The sequence below is a fragment of the Helobdella robusta genome, assembly GCF_000326865.2.
Source record: "Helobdella robusta unplaced genomic scaffold HELROscaffold_84, whole genome shotgun sequence".
NCBI lineage: Eukaryota > Metazoa > Annelida > Clitellata > Rhynchobdellida > Glossiphoniidae > Helobdella > Helobdella robusta.
In genome coordinates, this window is record NW_008705486.1 from 279,430 (window position 1) to 302,598 (window position 23,169).

The 23,169-nt window shown below is 32.9% G+C and overlaps 1 protein-coding gene across 1 annotated transcript in view; it reads right to left on the reverse strand.

The window, feature by feature from the left end:
- The window catches only part of HELRODRAFT_90503 (hypothetical protein), a gene marked incomplete at both ends in the record, with an annotated part of 63,862 nt that extends 44,292 nt beyond the window's left edge, over window positions 1-19,570 (reverse strand). The window contains 6 exons of the mRNA XM_009032578.1: window positions 3,085-3,185; window positions 3,336-3,412; window positions 9,136-9,215; window positions 12,445-12,602; window positions 13,822-13,956; window positions 19,144-19,570. Coding sequence (XP_009030826.1) covers window positions 3,085-3,185; window positions 3,336-3,412; window positions 9,136-9,215; window positions 12,445-12,602; window positions 13,822-13,956; window positions 19,144-19,570 — 978 coding nt within the window. The remainder of the gene's footprint in view (window positions 1-3,084; window positions 3,186-3,335; window positions 3,413-9,135; window positions 9,216-12,444; window positions 12,603-13,821; window positions 13,957-19,143) is intronic.
- Between the last annotated feature and the right edge of the window lie 3,599 nt (window positions 19,571-23,169).

Consider the following 23,169-nt stretch of genomic DNA (forward strand, 5'->3'; position numbering starts at 1 on the left):
CCTGCGTCGTGCAGGTTTAGATGATATAAAAGACGAATGCCGACAACACCGTCTGAGGTGGTTTGGTCATGTCAAACGAAGTGGAAGCAGTGCCATAACTTCTCTTGCAGATGTTGAAGTACCTGGCACACGTCCCAAAGGCCGTCCAAAGGAGTTCTGGTTAGGGATGCACCGAAGTTCGGCCCCGGTTCCGGCCAAAATCCGGTTTTTTCCAAATCCGACCGAATCCGGCCCCGGTCGGATTTGGTGGCCGGATTTAAGCGTCTATCGACATTTAAAAACGTTATAAATAGAAAAAAAAATTTCATTGAATTCAATTAATTTTATGTCAATAAGTTAAAAGCTAAGCATACATGACACATAATAACAACATCACTAATTGTGAAATGAGGTGGAACAGCTTTGTGTACAGAATTTGGCGTATCACACAGCTTATTCATATATTAATATTTGAATTAATTAACTATTTGCTTGGTGTTATTTTTTTATGTTCAACATGTAGATAACCGTAAATGTGAGTATTTTTTTAACGTATGTAAAATGGTAACTAAAATCCGGCTCCGGCCCCGGCCGGTTTTTGAATTTTAAATCCGGCCAAGTCCGGCCCCAGCCGGATTTGAAAAACCTGAATCCGGTGCATCCCTAGTCCTGGTCGCAAACAATTGAGCAAGACATGAAAGCTCTAAAGTTAAATGAAATGGATACAACTGATCGCCTAATTTGGCGCAAAAAATTGATGGCAAAGAAAACAACGTCCTACCTCGAGAGAACTTGGTCTCTGGGCGCTAAACGATGATTGATTGATTATTATTATTATCTAATTTCAGTTTTAAACTATATTATGGTCAGAATGGATTTTAGAATAGCAATAAATAAATGAAACGAGCTTTCTATTTCCTTAACCCACTTCCTTGTAGTTTCTAAAGACTAATCCTGAAAAGTGGTGCCCGTGTTAGACGTTGGGATTACTAAATTTTTTTCCATCAGCAAGGTCGAGAGAGGAATCATGATGCATGGGGAACTCACGATTCTTTAATAAATGCCCAAAAATGCGCACCGGAGAGAAAACTCTGGAAATGCGACTTTGCGGCTGAATAATACGATAGGGAGCAGTTACGGGTTATAAGTCTAGCTTCATTGGCGTAAGGTACGGACGCCACGGGTTGCCTCTGATGGTGGGATAGGTCTTTGTGCCTTACTAATCAACTACCGCTCGCCTAATCTGAGCAGCCAATAGAATAAAATGTTGATTCGCCACGTCTGCCTGCTTTAATTAATGCTTATGTTAGATCAACAAGGCTGAACACTTGCACCAAACAAAAACAAAAGTAAAAATATAATAAAAACGAATTCTGTTAAGCGATTGGCTACATGGAATGTCTGAGCTATAAGCCCTGAGATTGTGGAAGATCATTGATTAATTAATGGCTCAGGAAAGACAGCAGTAATAAACAGAAAACAGGATTCGAGGATAATAGTGTGCTTACTACTTTCGATGACAACTCCCCCCGTTGGAGATACGGAACGTATTCTAAGCATTGGCTTACAGATAGCAACAGATAAAAACCACCCTGATTAGTACATATGCCCCTACATAAAGCTCATCCCAGGAGGACAAGGATAGGTAATACGACAACCTGAAAAAACGATTGGTTGCATCTTATAGAGAGAACATCTGTTGGTTGAAACCGAAACAACACAAAATCTAATAGAGCATCGTTGGAAGTAGCAGTATTGATTTTATCAGTGAAATAACTAGAGAAACGCCGCAGAAAGCGGGGAAGAAACCCAAGCTTCATTACCAGACAGACGCAATAACTTATCCAAGAACGTCCTTCCACTCTCCTTCCAAAGGTTAGGTATCTGTTGAAAAAAAGGCGCCGATTTTGCTATAAGATTTTACCTTCTAGCTTTTCGAATTCTCCGTTCATTGAAACAGTCACACCAGTGACGAACAGCCTTAGATTGATACAACACATGCAAGTCCGACATTTTACGCCTCCAGTGAAACCTGGCATCATTACACAGATTAACGTCTGTAGCATCGCTCAGCATCATAAAAGCAGACTGATTTACTCACTCAGCGACGACAAGTAACAACCACCGGAAACTGTTCATCACCTATCTGATTAAATATCGACAAATACAGGTTGACCAGTTTATCGAACGAAGTTGTGGCAGTGAAGTGAGGTTGCCACAGATTGGAGAAGCTAGAAGGTAAAATATATATAATAAATCGGCGCTTTTTTCCAACAGATACCTAACATCTGGAAGGACAGTGATTGCACCACCACATCCATCAAAACGAAAAGAAAAGGTAACCAAAGAATGATCAGAAGCAGACAATGGACTGACAAGAGAAGACAAACATTTGACAAAAATGTCTAAATTCATCCAATAAAATTCCATCTAAATTCTTTGAGCTAGATCTGCACACAGAAACACACAACACTTGAGACTGGCCGAATCGAAACAGCAAATGGAATGCTTAAAAAGAAGAAAAAGTGCAACCCTGATCATACGGCCGAGACCCAAGCCTTACATTGTAAATCAGGGCAAGTCCATTTCCTCTGATCCTCTCACCACAAGACCGTGGCGGTTGCGGAGCATCGATGCTAAGAAAAGATAAAAGAATACATAACAAAAACGCCAAATTATTACGGAAATGATGCCATGCTCCCGTTAAAATCATGAGATTGCCGCAATTCTTAGCATTCGGACACCACGCCATAAAAGTATTAGACTTTGAACCAACCAAATCACCATTCAGAAGGCCCACCCTAAAAATACTTTGAACCAAATCATCAAAACCCATGACGCACATACACATTACGTATGCACGCACAAGCACGGCATCATACGCGTAGGATTAAATTTGGGATCAGACAGTACTCAAACCATGTCGTTGCGTAATAGCAGTGCGAGACATGGCGTTTCTACCGATTGAGTTAACTCGGTGACCTAATTAATATTATATCATTAATATTATAAAAATATTAATAATAAGCAATGCAATAAACTCAGACAAAAACGACACTCTGAAATTTTTATCAAAGTCAAAATTGTACAACTTCAACTAATAACCTGAACAGGGGAAGTAATTACTACAAGAAGAAGGTTTCTGAGAGATAACCCTGGTACAAGGATGTCATCATTTATAATGCAATATTTACTTTCATTACCCACTGCTCCAATCAGAATTGAAAAATTTGAAAATTCATCAAATGATTTATAAAAAACCGATGTTGTTTGTTGAAATTGTATGTCTAAATTGTTAAACGAAGGAAGTACAAAGTGTCTGTTAACAGAATTACCAGAACTTTTGGTGTTGGGACAAATAAACATGAAGTAAAACATGACAACTGTCATCGGGATGCCAAACAACAAAGAAATTTTTAAAGAATTTTTCCATCTGAAATAATGAAATTTAACTTTTATTAGAATTTAAATGCCAATTGTAACTAAAAAAAACATTGAAACGAACACCTTTTCACAATTAAAAAAATGCCGCAAGGGTTATGGTGAAATTAAACAAAATCTCTAAATAAGTTTGAACTGAAACTGTTTCTACATCCAACCAAAAATGTTGCGAATTTTCAAGCCAAAATCGCTGATTCTAACACAAAAATTGGCAAATGCCAATTGTAACTAAAAAAAGGCATTGAAACGAACACCTTTTCACAATTAAAAAAATGCCGCAAGGGTTATGGTGAAATTAAACAAAATCTCTAAATAAGTTTGAACTGAAACTGTTTCTACATCCAAACAAAAATGTTGCGAATTTTCAGCCAAAATCGCTGATTCTAACACAAAAATTGGCAAATAGATGTGGGGGAAAAAGAAAAAAAAGGTCACAAGCTTTTTTAGCCTTGTTTAAAAAACTCAAAAAATGTTTAGTTACACCACTGAATGTCAATAATTACGTTAACAGTAGACAAACAATTTTTGGCCATATTTACACACATCTACATGAAGCAATTTGAAGCAAATATAATACCAAACTTCATCTAAAACCTATTTTTCTTTACTGTTTATAAACTAATAATTTCTTTCTCTCAGTTATGATAAACAATAGAAAAAACGATACACATATTTTCGCATCTAAAGAAAGAATTCAAGCATTCTTCAATTGTTACTGAATTTTCTTCTAGTTAAACGTACACCAAAGGCTAATTTAAAATATAGTTTCTAATGTCACTCTTTCATATCTCGTCAATGGCAACCGGTTGTCAAATATATATGTGTGTGTGTATATATATATATATATATATATATATATATATATATATATATATATATATATATATATATATATATATATATATATATATGTGATGCCGAAAAGAGCTTTTTTGTAGTAATAAGGTTATTAATAATGTTTTGTCAAAACTGTCAAATATTAAAAGTTTTTTATTTAACCTTATTAATAAACTTCATCAAGATGATAAAAGTCAACTACAAGTTGAATAATGCCGGAAAGATCACTGCCGGAAACGCAGTGATCTTTATATATATATATATATATCAAATCAAATATTGTATTTATATAGCGCCAATTATAATTGCTTCTCATCAGCGCTCTCCTCGTATGAAGCATGTTGAAAGCGAAGCCATCATCGGTTGAGATCACTAGGAGTTACCAAATAAGTATGTCTTTAGACGTTTTCTAAACTCAGCTAAAGATAACCCGGATATACGTAGTTCGATAGGTAAGCTGTTCCAAAAAATAGGCCCAGCAACTGCAAAATCTCTATCTGCTGTTTTCAGATTCCGATCTCTAACATACAGCGTGTTTGAATCAGCAGACCTTAGACGCCCATGTGATGACATAAGATGTAGATGAAACTCGAATACACTTACCTTCTGAATATTTCGGAGCCAGACCATTCAAACTTTTAAATACCATTACACCCAACTTGAACATGATTCTTTGTTTAACACGCAGCCAATGCAACTCCTTTAGAATTGGTGATGCATGATCAAATTTTAATTTGCGATATATCATTCTAGCAGCCTGATTCTGAACCATCTGAAGTTTAGACAACAGTTTATCAGCTATGCCGTATAGAAGACTGTTACAATAATCCAATCTAGAGTTAACGAAAGCATGTACTAATAAAGTCATTGTATCTCTATCTACCGATTTTGTGACTTGACGTAATTGACGTAGCTGGAACATACATTTTTTAATCAATAGACTGACTCGTGGACCCATTGTCATACGGGAGTCCATCACAATTCCCAAATTGGTAACCGTTTTACTGAAACTTATATCGGTCATGCTGATGAAGGTTCAACCGCTGACGTTTATTGCCATGTACCAGCCAACATGAACTGAGTCTTAGTCTGATTCAACTTTAGCCTACTTTGACCCAGCCACGAGCCGACATCAGATATAGTTTTTGTCAGTTTCTCTAATACGGTAGGCATCTCATCTGGAAAACATGAAACGCAAATCTGCATGTCATCTGCGTACCCATGGCAATATTAACCATCTTTATTCAGTAAATCCAATATCTCTGCAACGTACAAATTAAAAAGAATTGGTCCAAGAACAGATCCTTGAGGTACCCCTGACGTAAGTTTCATTGGTTCCGAGAGACCACCTGAGTAAGAAATCTGCTGAGTCCGACCAGTAAGAAATGATTCGAACCACGTTAAAGCAATCTTATTTAAACCATAACAATATTTCAGTCTGTCCAGCAGGACTTTATGATTCACAGTATCGAACGCCGAACTCATGTCCAGGAATGTCAACAAAGTTACTTTTTGTACATTAACTGCTGAATAAACATGAGAGAATATATCCGATAGAGCTGTTTCGGTCGAATGAAACCTTCTTTATCCAGATTGATGCAAAGGCCAAATACCATTTTTATTTATATGATTATTTAAAACTAACTCAACGGAACGTTCTATAATTTTAGAAACGAAAGACAAATTTGACACCGGCCTATAGTTTATCAGATCTGATTTATCTAATCCCGTCTTCTTTAGAATTGGCGTGACAATTGCATGCTTGCAAACCTGTGGCATTACACCCTTCGTTGAGCACATGTTGATTAAGTCCGTTAAGTAAACAATAAAACAGTCAGCATGTTCTTTGAATACATATATATATATATTGTTGCCCATTTAGCATTTATTAACTTTTTTATAATCGATTCAACGGAACGCAATTTTGCATAATCATATTTATTCAATAATTGTGTCATAGCTAGGCTGACAGCTGTCTCGGCAAAGATGCCATCGTCGGAGCCTTGGGTAATTAAACAAAGTGTATCAAATTGTAATTGTATAAAACCAATGCGTTAAATGTAATGTCAAATTGAAACAAAATGGAATAAGAGAAAAACCTTGAAATTGAGAATTCAACGGTAATGAAATATATAGTGTTATAAAAAAATAAAAATTAAATTTGTTAACTAAGAATCTTATAAAATAATTAAATTAATTAAATAAAAATTACAAAACAGTAAATACTTTAAAACAAAATTTTACAACAACGAAAATAAAAAAGTTTAAGTGGCTATTGTACGTATTGCAAGCGTGTGTATTGTGTACATTCTATTGCCATGATATTCATCAAACGGTTGGTATATATAGTTTGCTGTATTGTAATTGTAGTTGGATATTCCACCAAATTTACTCACAGAGCTTCTGAAATTATGTACCGTGGAAAATCCCTTCACCGCTCCAGATCGCTTACAGTATCGACTAATCGATGGCATAGCGATGGGTTCTCCTCTTGATCCAATATTTGTCGAATTCTATATGGTCGACCTCGAGGCGAGAATATTTAATTATCCGGACAACAATCAATATAGCTGCTACTACTTCTCAACAAACCACAACTAAAACAATAATACCGTTGTACTATTTAATCAAATGCACGACAACTACAAAGCCGACGAAGCAAAACTGAAACGCATCATTAAATCCAACATTTCGATCTGCGACAACAATCGACTTAAATTAATAATATACTACAACACCAATAGTACGTCCAACCTCATTATAAAAAACAGCAATAACCGACCTTCTTCTACATTAGAGAAGACGAATCTCGTGTACCAATTCATATGTCCTATGCCACACAGTGTTGTAGAAAGTTACATCGGTCACACGCGAACTAGTCTTTCTCGTAGACTTACCACACACGTACAAGACGGTGCCATTAAAAATCACATGGAAAGTAAACACCGTATGCCTCTCACTAGAGCTATACTGGACCCAAATACGACGATACTCGAGTTTGGAACCAATCCAGTCCGTCTCAAAATCAAAGAGGCCTTGTATATCAATAAACGCAAACCTTCAATCAATAAGCAATTTAATAGCTTCGAGCATACATTACAGTTATTTTCACAATATTGAGATGTGATCCCTACGCCAGCCGTTGCTGTCAACCCCATCAATCACATCGAATGACTACAAATGAATTTCTACCAGTAAATACGGGCTTCTTGACGCAGCGTTGCCGGTCCAATACGCACAATAGCCAGTTAAACTTTTCTTATTTTCGTTATTGAAAAATTTTGTTTTATAGTATTTTGGGTTTTGTAATTTTTATTTAATATATTTATATTGTTGAATCAATGGGATCATTTTGATGTTGATTCCAGTGTTAAGAATGAACTAAACTTATGCCGGAAAGAATTTATACAACTAACTGAATTGTTGAATCATATATATGCCAAGTTGATGGTAAAGAAATCAACTTCTTACCTTGAGAAACTGGGTCTCTGGCCGATAAACGAAGATTTATATATATATATGTATATATATATATATATATATATATATATGTATATATAAATATATATATATATATACATATATATATATATATACATATATATATATATATATTGTTGAATCAATGGGATCATTTTGATGTTGATTACAGTGTTAAGAATGAACTAAACTTATGCCGGAAAGAATTTATACAACTAACTGAATTGTTGAATCAATGGGATCTCTGTGATGTTGATTGCAGTGTCATGAATGAACTAAACTTATGCCGGAAAGAATTTATAAATGCATATATGCAGCATGAATTCGGAAAATAAGTTTATTTTGAATTTTAATAAACTAAACGTTCACCAAAAAAATTTAGTGAGAAAAATTGAAAAAACGAACTACAAACATATTAACGCCAAACATTTGGTAGAATTTATAGAATATTGTAAAAATATATATATATAAAACATCATATATATCTATATATAAACATCATATATATCTATATATAAACATCAAATATTTCTATATATAAACATCATATATATTTATATATAAACATCACATATATCTATATATAAACATCATATATATCTATATATAAACATCATATGTATCTACATATAAACATCAACAAAATGTCATTCCCAAAAACTTACGGACCATGGTCTCAAGTGACAGCGAATAGAGAAGAAATAGAAACAGTATCAAAATTTATCTATTTAGGAAGTCATATTCACAAGGCAGGTGGAATAGAGGAGAAATTGAAAAAAAAGGAAAAAACTAGCAGAAGGAGTATTTCAGAGACTCCAAAGTTTTCAATAGATATGACATAGGACTACAAGTCAAACCAAGAACCTTTAATGCTACGATGGTCCCGGTTTTGATACATGGAGCTGAGTCGTGGTTGGCATTAACGAGAACCCTGGAAAAAATTTGGATGCCTACATGTAGATTAGAAGAATGATGCTAATTGACTACAAAGATCATGTCACAAATGAAGAAATCAAGAAAAGAACAGGACGAATGAATATTAGTGACGTTTTGAAGAAAAGGAGATTGAAGTGGGCTGGACATATGATGAGGATATGGAGGAGTTCAGAACACCTAAGATAATCTGGAAGTGTCAACCAGAGGGAATAAGATCATACCTAAAACGAGATAGAACGAGTGTCTTAGTCGAGATTTGGAAGGACCTGGGCTATCATAACACGAGTGTGAAAGAACTAGAATAACATTAGAAGAGATTGGGAAAGACAGAAACAGATGGCGACAAGTCATTTTGGCCTCTTTGGAGACAACCAACAGAGAAATTAAAATATATATATATATATATATATATATATATATATATATATATATATATATATAAGTGAAAAAATAGCAACAAACATATTGACTTCCTTGTTATGATCATTTGAGGATGATTCAAAAGGCTTAGAAGAAATGCACTTCACGTGGAGATCATGATGCTGATGGTAATATAAAAGTTAATAATTACCTTCATTAATCATTGTAAAAAAAAATACGTTATGAATTAAAAAAAAACATAATAATCGTGTCAATTAATAAACATAATAATCGTGTCACTTTAAATACTGGTTCGCTTACTGGATGCTCCATGGAGATCATCGACATGCTGGAAAGGCGAAGGGTTGATATCTGTTCTCTGCGGAAAACAAGATGGAAATCAAATTGTGTCTCTATCATTGGGAGTTACAAGTTGTTCTGGAATGGCCAAAAGACAGCCCAAAATGGAGTGGGAATCTTCATACGAGAATCACTGGCACAAAATGTGCTAGAAGAAGTTCGAATCAGCTCACGCCTAATGCTGATTAAACTCAGAATTTGGAAAACAGGTTCAGACTGTTTTCTCTGCATATGCACAACAGACCGGTGAATTTGAAGACGCCAAAAATTACTTCTGGAACAAACTCTCAGATGCCGTCAGGAAAACACCATCATCAGAAATATCATTGATATGTGGTGACCTCAACGGCCATGTTAGAGATGTGTCCATGGAGGCTTTGGCTACAGATCTCAAAACGAAAACGGTATAGGGATTCTAGAATTTGCTGAAAACCATGAACTCTCCTTGCTGAACACTTATTTCAAGAGAGCAAAACATTTGATCACATATAAAAGCGGGATGTCATGCACACAAATTGAGTTTATTGTCGTCAGACAACAACATAAACGACTATTCAGGAATACCAAAGTCATTCCAGGCGAAGCATGCATCCATCAACATCAATTGCTGGTGGCCGATATGATCATGGAACGATCACGCCCTGTGACTAATCGAATGCCCACTAGAATGAAGATATGGAAGCTGAAGAAGCCCATGTTCAGGGAAAATTTCGAGTTGTTATCGGCACAGCTGGATCGTCTGAAGAAAGTAGACGTAACCTGGAAATCTTTTTAGGACACCCTAGGGAACGCTGCAACAGCTGTATGTGGAAAATCTGGACCATAACGCCAGCACAACCGCGAAACATGATGGTGGAACGAGATGGTGCAAAATGCTATTGTCAGTAAGAAAGCAGCTTTCAAACAATGGCATAAGACGAAGACTGATGAAGATCGAAAGACATACTGATCTGATCAAAGAACACAGAAGCGAAATATCAGGTTGCGATAGCTCGTGCAAATCAATGCAAGGTATGGCAGTCTGGAAGTAAAGGCGGTCACTTTACTGAATAGCAAATCAGGCCAGAAGACTGAAAAAGGATATAGTTGGAGCCACATGCACAAAGAATAATAAAGGCACCATAATGAAATGAAGGATCACTGGAAGGATTACTTCGATCAGTTATTGAATGAAACAAATCCTATTGGGGTGGACTTTAATGCACTTCCGGTGGAAGGACCGATACAGGGCATCACAGCTGAAGAGCTTACGGATGCGATGAAAGCAATTTAAATTTATCAACAATCTTCTCTTACCTCACTTTATCAACTTCTACACATTAACCAACTCCATCCAATTTACAATTGGTGCCTCATGTATCAATAACGACAAAAATGAGATGGTTCTTGAACAATAAGAGATCAAGCTACAGTGGAGAGAATACTTCAACCGTCTATTAAATTAAACAAATCCAATCAATGTAAACTTTGACGCTCCACCAATCAAAGGTCCGATTCAAGACATCGATGTAGAGAAGCTTACAGAAGCTCTGAAAGCTATAGGGCTCTCTGGACACACAAATGACATTATCAAAGCATCTGGTAATGCAGCTATCCAAACGTTACTGCAACTTTGCCGTGAATTGTGGAGAAATTGCTCAATGCCGACTGAATGGAACTATAGCATGACAGTTCCGCTATACAAAGGCAAAGGTGATCCATTGAATTGTTTATCATATCGAGGTATACGTCTGTTAGAACACTCCCTGAAAATTGTCGAAAAAATCATGAGAGAAATATTAACGTCGTGCATCACAATCGGAAATTATCAATTTGGTTTCCTAGCGATTGATGCAATTCACATCATTCGGCAACTACAAGAGAAGTACCTCGCAAAGCATCAACAACTATCACACATTTTTGTCGACCTTGAAAAAGCATTTGATCGAGTTCCCCGTGAAGCAATCAGGTGGAGTCTACGTCGACAACTCATTCCAGAATATCTCGTTCAACTTGTGATAGAAATGTATACGAATACTAAGACTCTCGTCAGCACAACGGTCGGAAACACAGATGCATTTGATATCGGCGTTGGAGTTCACGAAGGCTCGATTTTCAGTCCACTGTTATTTATAACTGTGATGGAAGAAATCACAAAACCGATACGCACTGGTGACATTTGGAATCTAGTATATGCTGATGATATCGTTTTAACAGCCACGTCTGAGCAGAATGCAGCACAGATGTTTGAAGATTGGAACACCAGACTCGCCGATCATGGATTCAAAGTCAACATCAGCAAAACCAAAGCAATGAACACTGGTGAACCCATCCAATTCACGGCTACTGAACGATGGCCCTGTTCAGTTTGTAAAGCTGATGTAAGTAACAATTCTATCAAGTGTCAGCAGTGTAACCAATGGTGTCACAAACGTTGTTCAAAAATAATTGGTAATTTATATGATGGCAAAGAAAACAACGCCCTACCTCGGGGGAACTGGGTCTCTGGACGCTAAACGATGATGATTGATTATTTGTTTATATATCTATTGAACGAACATTTATATATTTATATGTTTATATATGTATAGCATGAACATTTATTTATTTATCTTCAAATATCTTTTTGCCTCAGTCTTATTCGGTCTCCGCATATTCAACATCTTAACTTTTATTCCCTTATTTGATATGTTGTTGTTTATGAATAAACTTTGAAAACGAAAATGAATGAATGAATATATATGTATATATATATATATAAATATATATATATATATATATATATATACAAATATATATATATAAATTTATTTATTTATTTTATTTTATTTATTTATAACAAATTTATTTTATAAAAAATAATATATCTAATGGCAATAGCCCGTGCTTTGTTCAAATAAATAAATCATTTATAAAAGTATTCACGCTAAATTAAATTCGATTAAAATTTCAAATTCAAAAAAGATCATTTAAAATATTATCTTCATACACAATTTTTAATTATTTTAAATAAATTGAAGGCATATATCGAATAAATTAAATTTTATTTGCGTCGTTAAGTTCAAAAACAACCGTAATTATTTGCAGAATTTTTCTTGGCCCAATGCAGTTTGCATTATAAATGATGCTTATTGAACATGATCCAAGCAATGACGAATTAACATCACAGGAAACAACACCTGAATGCAGATATGTAGTAATGTTAAGCAATTTTAATTTTTTGTCAATGTCTCATTTATCTGTCCGTAGTAAATGGTTTATCAGTAGTATATTAATTTCAACAAAATGTATAAACATATTGAAAAAAAATTGAAAGCTAATCTATTATTAACAGTCATTTATGCAAAATATATTTATCTAGACAGAAATGTAAAAAATTGTATTAAATCTTGAAGATTTTTTTTTTATTTAGGATTAATAATGGAATAATAATTAATATTATCATTATTTGTTTTCTTTTTCTTCTTTACACAGGTTTATTCACGAGAAATAATAAAAAAAAACTACATGAATTAGAATTTAGAATTTAGTGTAATTTAGAACAAATATAAAAATAACTTGATAAGCAAAAACACAATAAATCAACTAAACTCTAACAAAAAACAGCAAATGTAGTAAAAATATTTAAAAAATGTAAATAAAGTTTTACTGTAAAATGTTTAAAATGTTATGATAATTAATGAGGATAAATAAAAACTACAGATATCTGCATACATACAAAAAGATGCATCATGCATGCACACGATAAGCAGCATGACTGCCATCAGACCTGATCACTAGAACGCAAGAGGCATCATGCATGCACATGATAAGCAGCATGACTGCCATCAGACCTGATCACCAGAACGAAAAAGGCATGGACTTTTTACTCTACTGCTACTTACGACATCCCGCAGTTTAAAAACAAAATTTTCTGATGTTTGAATTAAATTAAAAATCAAATAATCCAGACTCGGCAGAGTAATAGTATCATTTTTATATCATATTAAATTTTTTGTCATATTTCTTGAAATGTTAAAACAAAAGATAAAAAACAGAGCAACAAACTTATATTTCTTTTGCAATTTAAAAATCAATTATGAAATTTAAAAATTTAAGGTTTTAATTTTTCTAACAAGATAAAAAATTATGGTAATTTAAAGTTTGGCAACACAAAAAAATTTTTTTATCAAATCATAAAAATTATATAGCAAGATAACCAACCTGATGTCAAAATCAACTTATCTCGTAGTTCACTGGCTTCTTTTACATCAACAAGACCATCAATCTGTGAAAGTCATTAAAAACGTTTTCATTGCAATCACTATCACTAATATCTAAAATTTACAAATATACGCCTTCCCATATTTTCAAGAAAAATGTCATATCAAATATTTAAAAAATTATGACATAATGACAAATTATTAATTTAGTTTTTAACTTGAAAAAAAATTTTGTTGATTCCCCAACAACCCTCATCAACAACTTGGGCTTCAAATCCAATATTTTCTATATGCTTTGTTATTTCATTGGGAGATATAAGATCAGCATTGTAAACAACTTCTGCTGTTTGGCCCAACAATGAAACCAAGATACTACAAACACCTGCAACAAACATTTACATGTTAACATCAGGTATTTTATCGACAAAAGATAAGCTATCAATGTTAGGCTACTTTCACGAATTTTATTTGAAATTAACTTTTAATTATAATAAAAAAAACATTAAAACAATCTTTTTCAATTGTCTATTAGACACTTTTGTCTGCTATGAAAAAACGTACAAATCACCAACTATGTAACTGATTTTTCAATGCAAAATTATGTATGATAGAAGGCTAAAATGGGAAAAACCACCGAAAATCACAAAAAACCACCGATGACAGGTAGAAAGAACTGCGGATAGGAACGTAGGAGCATGGCACAATATCTGAGAAGCAAATTGTTAGAACGAACAGAGGTCAGATTAAAATTAAAATGACAGTAAATTGTTCAAAAGGGTCAGGTAATATTAAAAACAAAAACTTTGCACCATTATCTTTCATAAAATTCAAACGATTTACCAGATTTAGCATTTATACATTCAAATCACAGAAAAAAAAGACTTGAGTTATACAAATTTTATATATAAACTGAATCAGTACTGGGTTATACAAATTCTCTATATATACTGCAACAAGTGCTGAAGATATTTGAAAAATCAAAATAGGTCTTATACACTCGAGAATGAATTGGAAAACAGTATATTATTATAACTTTAATAAAATAAATAATGACGACAAGAATTTTGGTTAGAAATATTGAGAAATGTAATAAAAAACTATCGGTAGATTTCAAAAATTATTGCATTAATTTATATATATATATATGTATGTATATATATGTATATATATATATATACATATATTTTTACAATATTCTATAAATTCTACCGAATGTTTGGCGTTAATATGTTTGTAGTTCGTTTAAAAATTATGGTCTATTACCAACATATACATATATATATGTATATGTATAAATATGAACTCAAACAATACCGCCTCGTTGAATGTCTTATAAAGAAGTTAATTAATGCAAAATGGGCAAACAATTTCAATGAAATTTGCATTTCTGAAAACCTCGTTCCTAAATATATATATATATATATATATATACATATATATATATATATATATATATATATATATATATATATATATATATATATATATATATATATATATATGTTGGTAATAGACCATAATTTTACAATATTCTATAAATTCTACCGAATGTTTGGCGTTAATATGTTTGTAGTTCGTTTTACCAATTTTTCTCACTAAAGTTTTTTGGTGAACGTTGAGTTTATAAAATAATAATAATAAAATAATAATAATAAAAAAATAAACTTATTTTCCGAATTCATGCTGCAAATAAGGCCATATTTCGATTCCGAATGATTCATCATCAGTGCTTTCTGTTGTTTATATAGGGAAATATTGACTTAGTCAAAATGAACTCAGATGGAGATTGACTTTGTCAAAGTGGACTTAGATGGAAATTAGGTGTCAGGTTTCTTTATTGGCTGGTCATTTTCTTTGGTCTCCTTTTCTTCATCGATAGCATCATATTTTTCTTTGTCACTATTTACAATGCTAGTTTTTATTACTTCTTTGTTTTCGTTGTTGGTTAAGCGCCTGGTTGGAAGTGAGGTTGTCATTTTTTGTTGTATATTTATTTTTGGTTTATTGATGTCAATTAGGACTGCTTCTGCAATTTTAAGATGCGTGTAGTTGCTGTTCTGGTATATTACTTTGGTGTTACTGTCGAGGATTTCACGGCTAATAGTGATTGAGTGTGTTGAGTCCAAATGAGATTTGATAGCACCACTCTGTTTATGCATCGTAAGCCTTCTAGTCAATGAGGTAGTAGTAATCCCGATATATGACTCCTGTTTACGTGCACAGCCGTCAAAGGGGCAATTAAATTCATATATTACGTGATTACGCCTTAGCACAGAGTTATCTCTAGGACTACAGTTGCTTTTCAGTATTAGGTGAGACGTCTTTTTATTGTTGTAATATATTCGGTGTTTAACTTTATTAATTGGGTTGGTTGGTGTGACATTTTTGTTGATGATATGTTTAAGAATAAGTCAATCTCCATCTGAGTTCATCAGCATGAATTCGGAAAATAAGTTTATTTTGAATTTTAATAAACTAAACGTTCACCAAAAAACTTTAGTGAGAAAAATTGAAAAAACGAACTAAAAACATATTAACGCCAAACCTTCGGTAGAATTTATAGAATATTGTAAAAAATATATACATATATATATATATATATATATATTAAAATTTGTAAATATCTTAATTTTGCTTAATTTATCAATGAAATAGATAAAATAGTTTTAATTATCTGTAAAAAAAATTTTAAACAGACGAACTGATAAGTAATCTTAAATTTGTCTTCGGACGCGTGGCATAAATAAATAGACATCTCGGAATTTAAATTTATTTTTCTCATTGACCTATATTAAAAATTAGACATTAATTATTTTGTAATATTTAAAATGGTTAATAAGTGTTGCGCACCCGGTTGTAAAACTGGTTATAAGTGCCAAATTAAAACAGATTAAATTGCCGTTGAATGCAGAATTCTGTTATGAAAATGGATTCCTTTTTATCTCTGAAAGATTTCCATCCGACCAAAAATAACCTACCAGCGAATTGCATTTTCAAGATGAAGATATACAATTAGAAGGAGTAGAAACCAATAAGACTAGGTGTAATTAAACCAAATCTGTTGAATTGAACAGGGTACGCCTGAAACCTTACGCTGTTCTTTGCAAACTACTAACTACTAAAAATTGTCCAGCTTATCTGAGCAATCCATGGATACCTCACGAATCCAGCTGTTGCCTCTGCTGCATCAAGGGTGGTTTTAGTTAATGAACGAAATGCTGTTGCTGAGGGTCTTGTAAAAGAAAGAGAAAAAAATAACATGTTTTACTGATTTTGCCGACAAAATTCTTGAAATTTTTATTCCTGAGGGTTATGAGAGTATTAAAAAAAGCAATCATATTTCATTCTTACTTATTAGTAGTTATGATAATAATATAAAAGAACCTTTTAACATAACTTGTTCAATTACCGTGTCCACAGGTTTAACAGTTAATGCTTATAAATATGTTGGACAGACTGCCATCAAAATAAGCTTATCAAAATATAACAATTTTTTATCAAATGAAAACAATATTAACTGCACTACAAATATTTCCAATCTGCTGGCTTTTGTGAAGAACATTAATTATGAAGATGAACTTTTTAAAAAAGAAGTTTCTTCCATTGTGAACAACATAAATGGAATTAATTATAGAAAAGGTTGAGTCACTATGCACCATTGTTGAAATTTGTAAAGGCTCATGGACATCAAAATGCGCACCTCATAGTTCGCCATTTATTTAATTGTGTAAAAATCTAATTAAGCGAGAAAACCAAGTTAACCGTACTTCAATATCATCACTTACATCGCGTAAAATCAGAAAGGTTCAGAGTGAGAGCTCATAGTAAAAAATCATTTGTATGTATCAATATAATTATGATTGTGATGATGTGCTCGTGAATGTGTGCGTTTTAGTCTATTTTTTCATATGTTTTGATTAATAAAAAAAGATATGCAAAAAACTGAGTTTGGTCTAACTTGAATAAATTGTTATAACACTCCATTAGTAGTTTACCAAGGCTCGATTCTCAGTCCACTGTTATTTATAACTGTGATGGAAGAAATCACAAAACCGATACGCACTGGTGACATTTGGAATCTAGTATATGCTGATGATATCGTTTTAACAGCCACGTCTGAGCAGAATGCAGCACAGATGTTTCAAGATTGGAACACCAGACTCGCCGAACATGGTTTCAAAGTCAACATCAGCAAAACCAAAGCAATGAACACTGGTGAACCCATCCAATCCACAGCTACTGGACGATGGCCCTGTTCAGTTTGTAAAGCCAGTGTAGGTAACAATTCAATCAAGCAAGTGTCAGCAGTGTAGCCAGTGGTGTCACAAACGTTGTTCAAAAATAATTGGTATTTTTATCTAAAGTGTCCAATTTTGTTTGTCCTGCTTGCATCAATCCACAACAACAAATTCGAAATAGCACTGTTTTTGAAGCCATTAAAATAGAGCAAGTCACATCGTTTCAATATCTATGGGATGTTCTGGATTGTACTGGAACAGCTAAAGCAGCCGTTCGAGCACGCATACATGCAGCCTGGAATAAATGGCATCTCTTTGCCTCTATATTGATGCGGCGTGACATCCAACTACCACTACGATCAAGACTTTATAAATCTGTGATACGTCCGGTGTTGTTATATGGTGCAGAAACATGGCCAATGACAACCAAACTGGAACAACAACTTCACCGAACCGATATGAAAATGCTCCGATGGATGCAACGAATTAGTCTGAAGGACCACATCAAATCTACTGAAATCCTGCGTCGTGCTGGTCTAAATGATATAAAGGACGAATGCCGGCAACACCGTCTGCGGTGGTTTGCTCATGTCAAACAATGTGGAAACAGTGCCATAACTTCTTTTGAAGATGTTGAAGTACCTAGCACACGTATCGAAGGCCGTCCAAAGAAATCCTGGTCGCAAACAATCGAGCAAGACATGAAAGCTCTAAATTTAAATGAAATGGATACAACTGATCTTCTAATTTGGCGCAAAAAATTGATGGCAAAGAAAACAACGTCCTATCTCGGAGGAACAGGGCCTCTGGACGCTAAACGAAAATTGATTGATTGATTGATTGATTGATTGATTGATTGATTGATTGATTGATTGATTGATTGATTGATTGATTGATTGATTGATTGATTGATTGATTGATTGATTGATTTAATGAAAAGCAGATATTATAAATATTTGAAGTTTAGAGCCAAAGAATACCGCGGAATTTTAAAAATTAACGATGACATAATCAATCAACAGCAATAAAAACTTCTAGCATTAGGACAAACATCAATCATACTTTTAGGAAAAAAATAATTAAAAAAATGAGATGCTGAGCAGGAATATTTGCTATTATGGAGCCATAAAATGTCAAAATGTTTAACATATCACTCTAAATAGTACGTTTATTAGTATAGTTTTTATCATAAATATCAACTTAAAATTTTGCTGACACATTAAGAAAACTGTTTTTAAATTAACTGATTAACAGCAAAATAAAATCTATTTTAGCAAGCAGATAAAAAAAATATGGAACTCGGTTAACTTATATGGAAAAATTTCACTAACCAAACTGTTTGGAAACATGATTTTCAATGTGAGCAACGCATGAACCACAAGTCATTCCAAAAATTTGTAGGTAGCACTTTGATGAAGATGCTGACGACATATTTACTCTTGTTTCAATTTTTTGGTTTCCTCTGACAGTATTTGTGCTATCAATTTTATTATCAAATATTTTCTCACTTGAATTAGTAAAAATTTCTTTGGAAATTAATAAGCGAGCATCAAACCCCATATCATTCACTTTATTGACAAGATCATTTTCGCTTACTGCAGAAATATCATACTGCACTAATGCTATCTCGAATGTTAAAAAAACTGAAACATTAATGACACCATTTATTTCGCCTATAACATCCTCTATCAATTTTACGCAAGAACAACATGTCATGCCCTCAATAGACATCAAGGTGTATTTATAACTGTCGTTCATAATTCTTATTTCACAGTCATTTATTTCAAATTCCTTCACAATTTCATCAAAGTTAGTCGATTTCAATTTAATTTGAATCATTATCACCATTTTATGAAATAAATAAACATTTTCTAAATGAAATAAACGTTCAAAGTTCGGCGAAAGAAGTCTGCGAATGTCTTTTTCAAAATCGAACTCGGCACCTTCATCCTTCAGTTTCATGACTTGTAGGATCACTCTATTTTCCATCCTCTACAAAAAATATATGTAAAAAGGTATTTAAAAATTTATATTTTTTATTATAACTCAATTAAATATTTAATTTATCAATTTTATTAAAATATATCAGCATCGACATTCATAAAAATGTTAACCAAAATCAATTAATAAATTTTGAAAAAACGTTTGCCGTTCGGAAAAACGCAACCAAATCCATCTACCAAACATTACTTCAAATTGTATAGCTGACCCCAGAAAGTTGACTGCATTAACAAACAAGTTGAAAGGTTACAGGGCACGTTGCTAAAATTGAAATACCAGGCAATCTACGTTTTATAAGGCTCTATGTAAGCTTGCTTAAAGCTGCTAAGTTTTCTTTGTTTATTTCCGCAATGATCTTTCGTAGTCGCATAGTGTTATTCTAATAACTTTTATGAGCGTTTACATAGCGCTTTTTAAATCAAATTCTCAAGATCGTTTACGAAGCCAATAACTTGATAAACTTCAAAGCTATCCTCTTCCTTCTCAGACGGTTGATATCTAACATCACCAGAATTGCTGTTACTGCCAAATTTCTATTTTCTGACGCAGATGAACTGCGACCAGGAAAATTCACTAACGACCAAATTGTAAAATTTGGTCGTTAGTGAATTGACGAAAGACGAAATGATGTCGACGTCTGATTTTCATCATCATTCACATTCATATTTTTTGCAAAGTAAGTCTCGATGTTATTAATTTCCAAAAAATCGATGTCAGATGCATCACATTCATAAATGTAACCAATGTAACAAAACTTCTATACCTTATTTTTGTATGCCGATATTTTAAAATCGTATTGGGAAAGTGACCATGATCATACGACGACTTTTGTTGATGTAATATTAACAACAGTGCTGAGAGAATTTTCATTCACATGTTTTCTGCGAGGAACATTTATGATGAATTCATCTGTTTCTATTTTATTTATCATTTCTGAAACGTTCATTAGGGTTTGGTTGATCGTATTTTACGACATAGCAAGTCGGCTTCTTGCAAATTTTTATATTTTTTGGCATATCCGGAATTTGTTTATTTTCAGGTATATCCAGAATTGCTAAACAACCATTTAACACGTTCACTAATGCATTCTTCATCAAAATCTCGCAAATTAGACCCCATAAAGTATAAAAGTTTATAAATCACAATTTTTCAGCGATTTTAATCTTATAAATATATTATATAATTGTTAACGAAATATTAAAAAATTGAACCAGAAACTGATCTAAGCTGAAAACGCAGCGATATTTCTTAACAACTGTATCCACGACAGTCTTAACCCTAATTTTAAAAATATTATAAATAAATAAATATATATATATATATATATACATACATATATATATAAATATTGGATTGAGACCAGCTGGTATGCAGTTATTTAAAAATATCACAACATTACAATCATTGTTCCATCTGCAATTAAATTTTTCAATTTTTCGTACTACGAGTTTCTGTCCATTATCAATTTTGTTCAATTCATAAACAAAATTTGTATTCATTTTTTGCATTTTCGTTTAAATATATATATACGCCCTAAAAAAAAGCTTATGAGCGGCCTGATGGCCTAGTGGTTAAGGTCGCCGCAGTAACCGATGTCAGGGATATCGCTATTGAAGATTAAGAGTAGTGACTCGCTATTAAACATTGAGAGTAGTGACTGAACAAATGCGCTTTAGCGATATGTATAGATATGGATACGATATACAGGCATGCGGCGCGAGTGTGGAATAGAGTTGAATCGAAGTTTTAAGTGAATGAACGTTAATAAATCGTAGTTTCTGAACGTTATTAATTGTAATTGTAATTTTGAACGTTATTAAATCGTAGTTTCTGAACGTTATTAAACTGTAATTTCTGAACGTTATTAATTGTAATTTTGAACGTTATTAAATCGTAGTTTCTGAACGTTATTAAACTGTAATTTCTGAACGTTATTACTTGTAATTTTGAACGTTATTAAATCGTAGTATCTGAACGTTATTAAACTGTAATTTCTGAACGTTATTAATTGTAATTTTGAACGTTATTAAATCGTAGTTTCTGAACGTTATTAAACTGTAATTTCTGAACGTTATTAATTGCAATTTTGAACGTTATTAAATCGTAGTTTCTGAACGTTATCAATTTTAATTTTGAACGTTATTAAATTGTAATTTCTGATCGTTATTAATTGTAATTTTGAACGTTATTAATCGTAGTTTCGAACGTTAATTATTGTAGTTTTGTACGGATTTGAAAGGCAGTTTTGAACGTTGTTGAATCGATTTTGAACGAAATGAACATAAATTGACATTATATATTCACATTTATGAATTAAGTATAAGTTATGAATTGATGATTTCTGTTAATTTATCATAATAAATTATGTTTCGAAAATAATCAGTTTGTTTTGTTTTGTATTGAATTAGAAAGAACCTGACAACCGGGTTCAAATATGACAAAAAGATTCCCGCCTATCGCATACTTCGTGTGTGATGCGTCGTTTAGCATGTATTCATATACGATGTTTGTGGCGTATTGTTGAATCCTCTGAACTTTGGAGATGTGTAATTGACCTTTAACCTTAATTGACTTTATTTTTCGACAATCATTTGTCATCATTAGTGTTGAAGAAGAATTTATTAATGTGTCTGTTTATATAAGTTTTGAGTGACTTTGTTACTGTGTGTTTTCACTAAGAGACTTTGTTCGGCTTCTGACATTGTTACTAAGTGTCTTCACTAAATGACTTTGTTCGGCTTCTAACTTTATTGCTGGATGAGCAAGGATTCTGCAACCCTTAGATTGTGCGGATTGTTATTGTATTGAGTTATTTCAACGTTATTGTCAAACATCTCTCTGGCGAATTTTGTGTTAAGTTTCTTTCAGGTGAATCTTATTTCTCACGACTGTACATGCATGGTAAGCCTTCTTGATAATTTGGTCTTTGCCATCCCGATTTATTCAGAGTTATGATGTCCACACTCACCAGATTTGCATTTATATGAATATTGTAAGTGTGATAATTGATCTGATTTCTGACCAGTCTGAGACTGCTGCTATTGCACTTCTACTTATATGAATGACAACTTTTTTTACTATAATTTTATTTAAATTTTAAAGTTAAAAATAAGTAAATTAATTATCAGTGCTCAAGATTAGTGAAATAATTGTGGTTAATGACTGCTGGCTAGAAGCCAATTTGGCTGATCAACTATTTTCTAGAATTTTTTCTAACGGTTAAAAACTAAAAATTTGTTGGAAAGCTACACTCATTGATGAAATATGGAAGGCACTCTTTAAAATGGACTAAATATTTTAATGGTAGGCAGCCGAGAAATTTTATTCTAGAAGATGGCGTACTCTCCTATTACTAA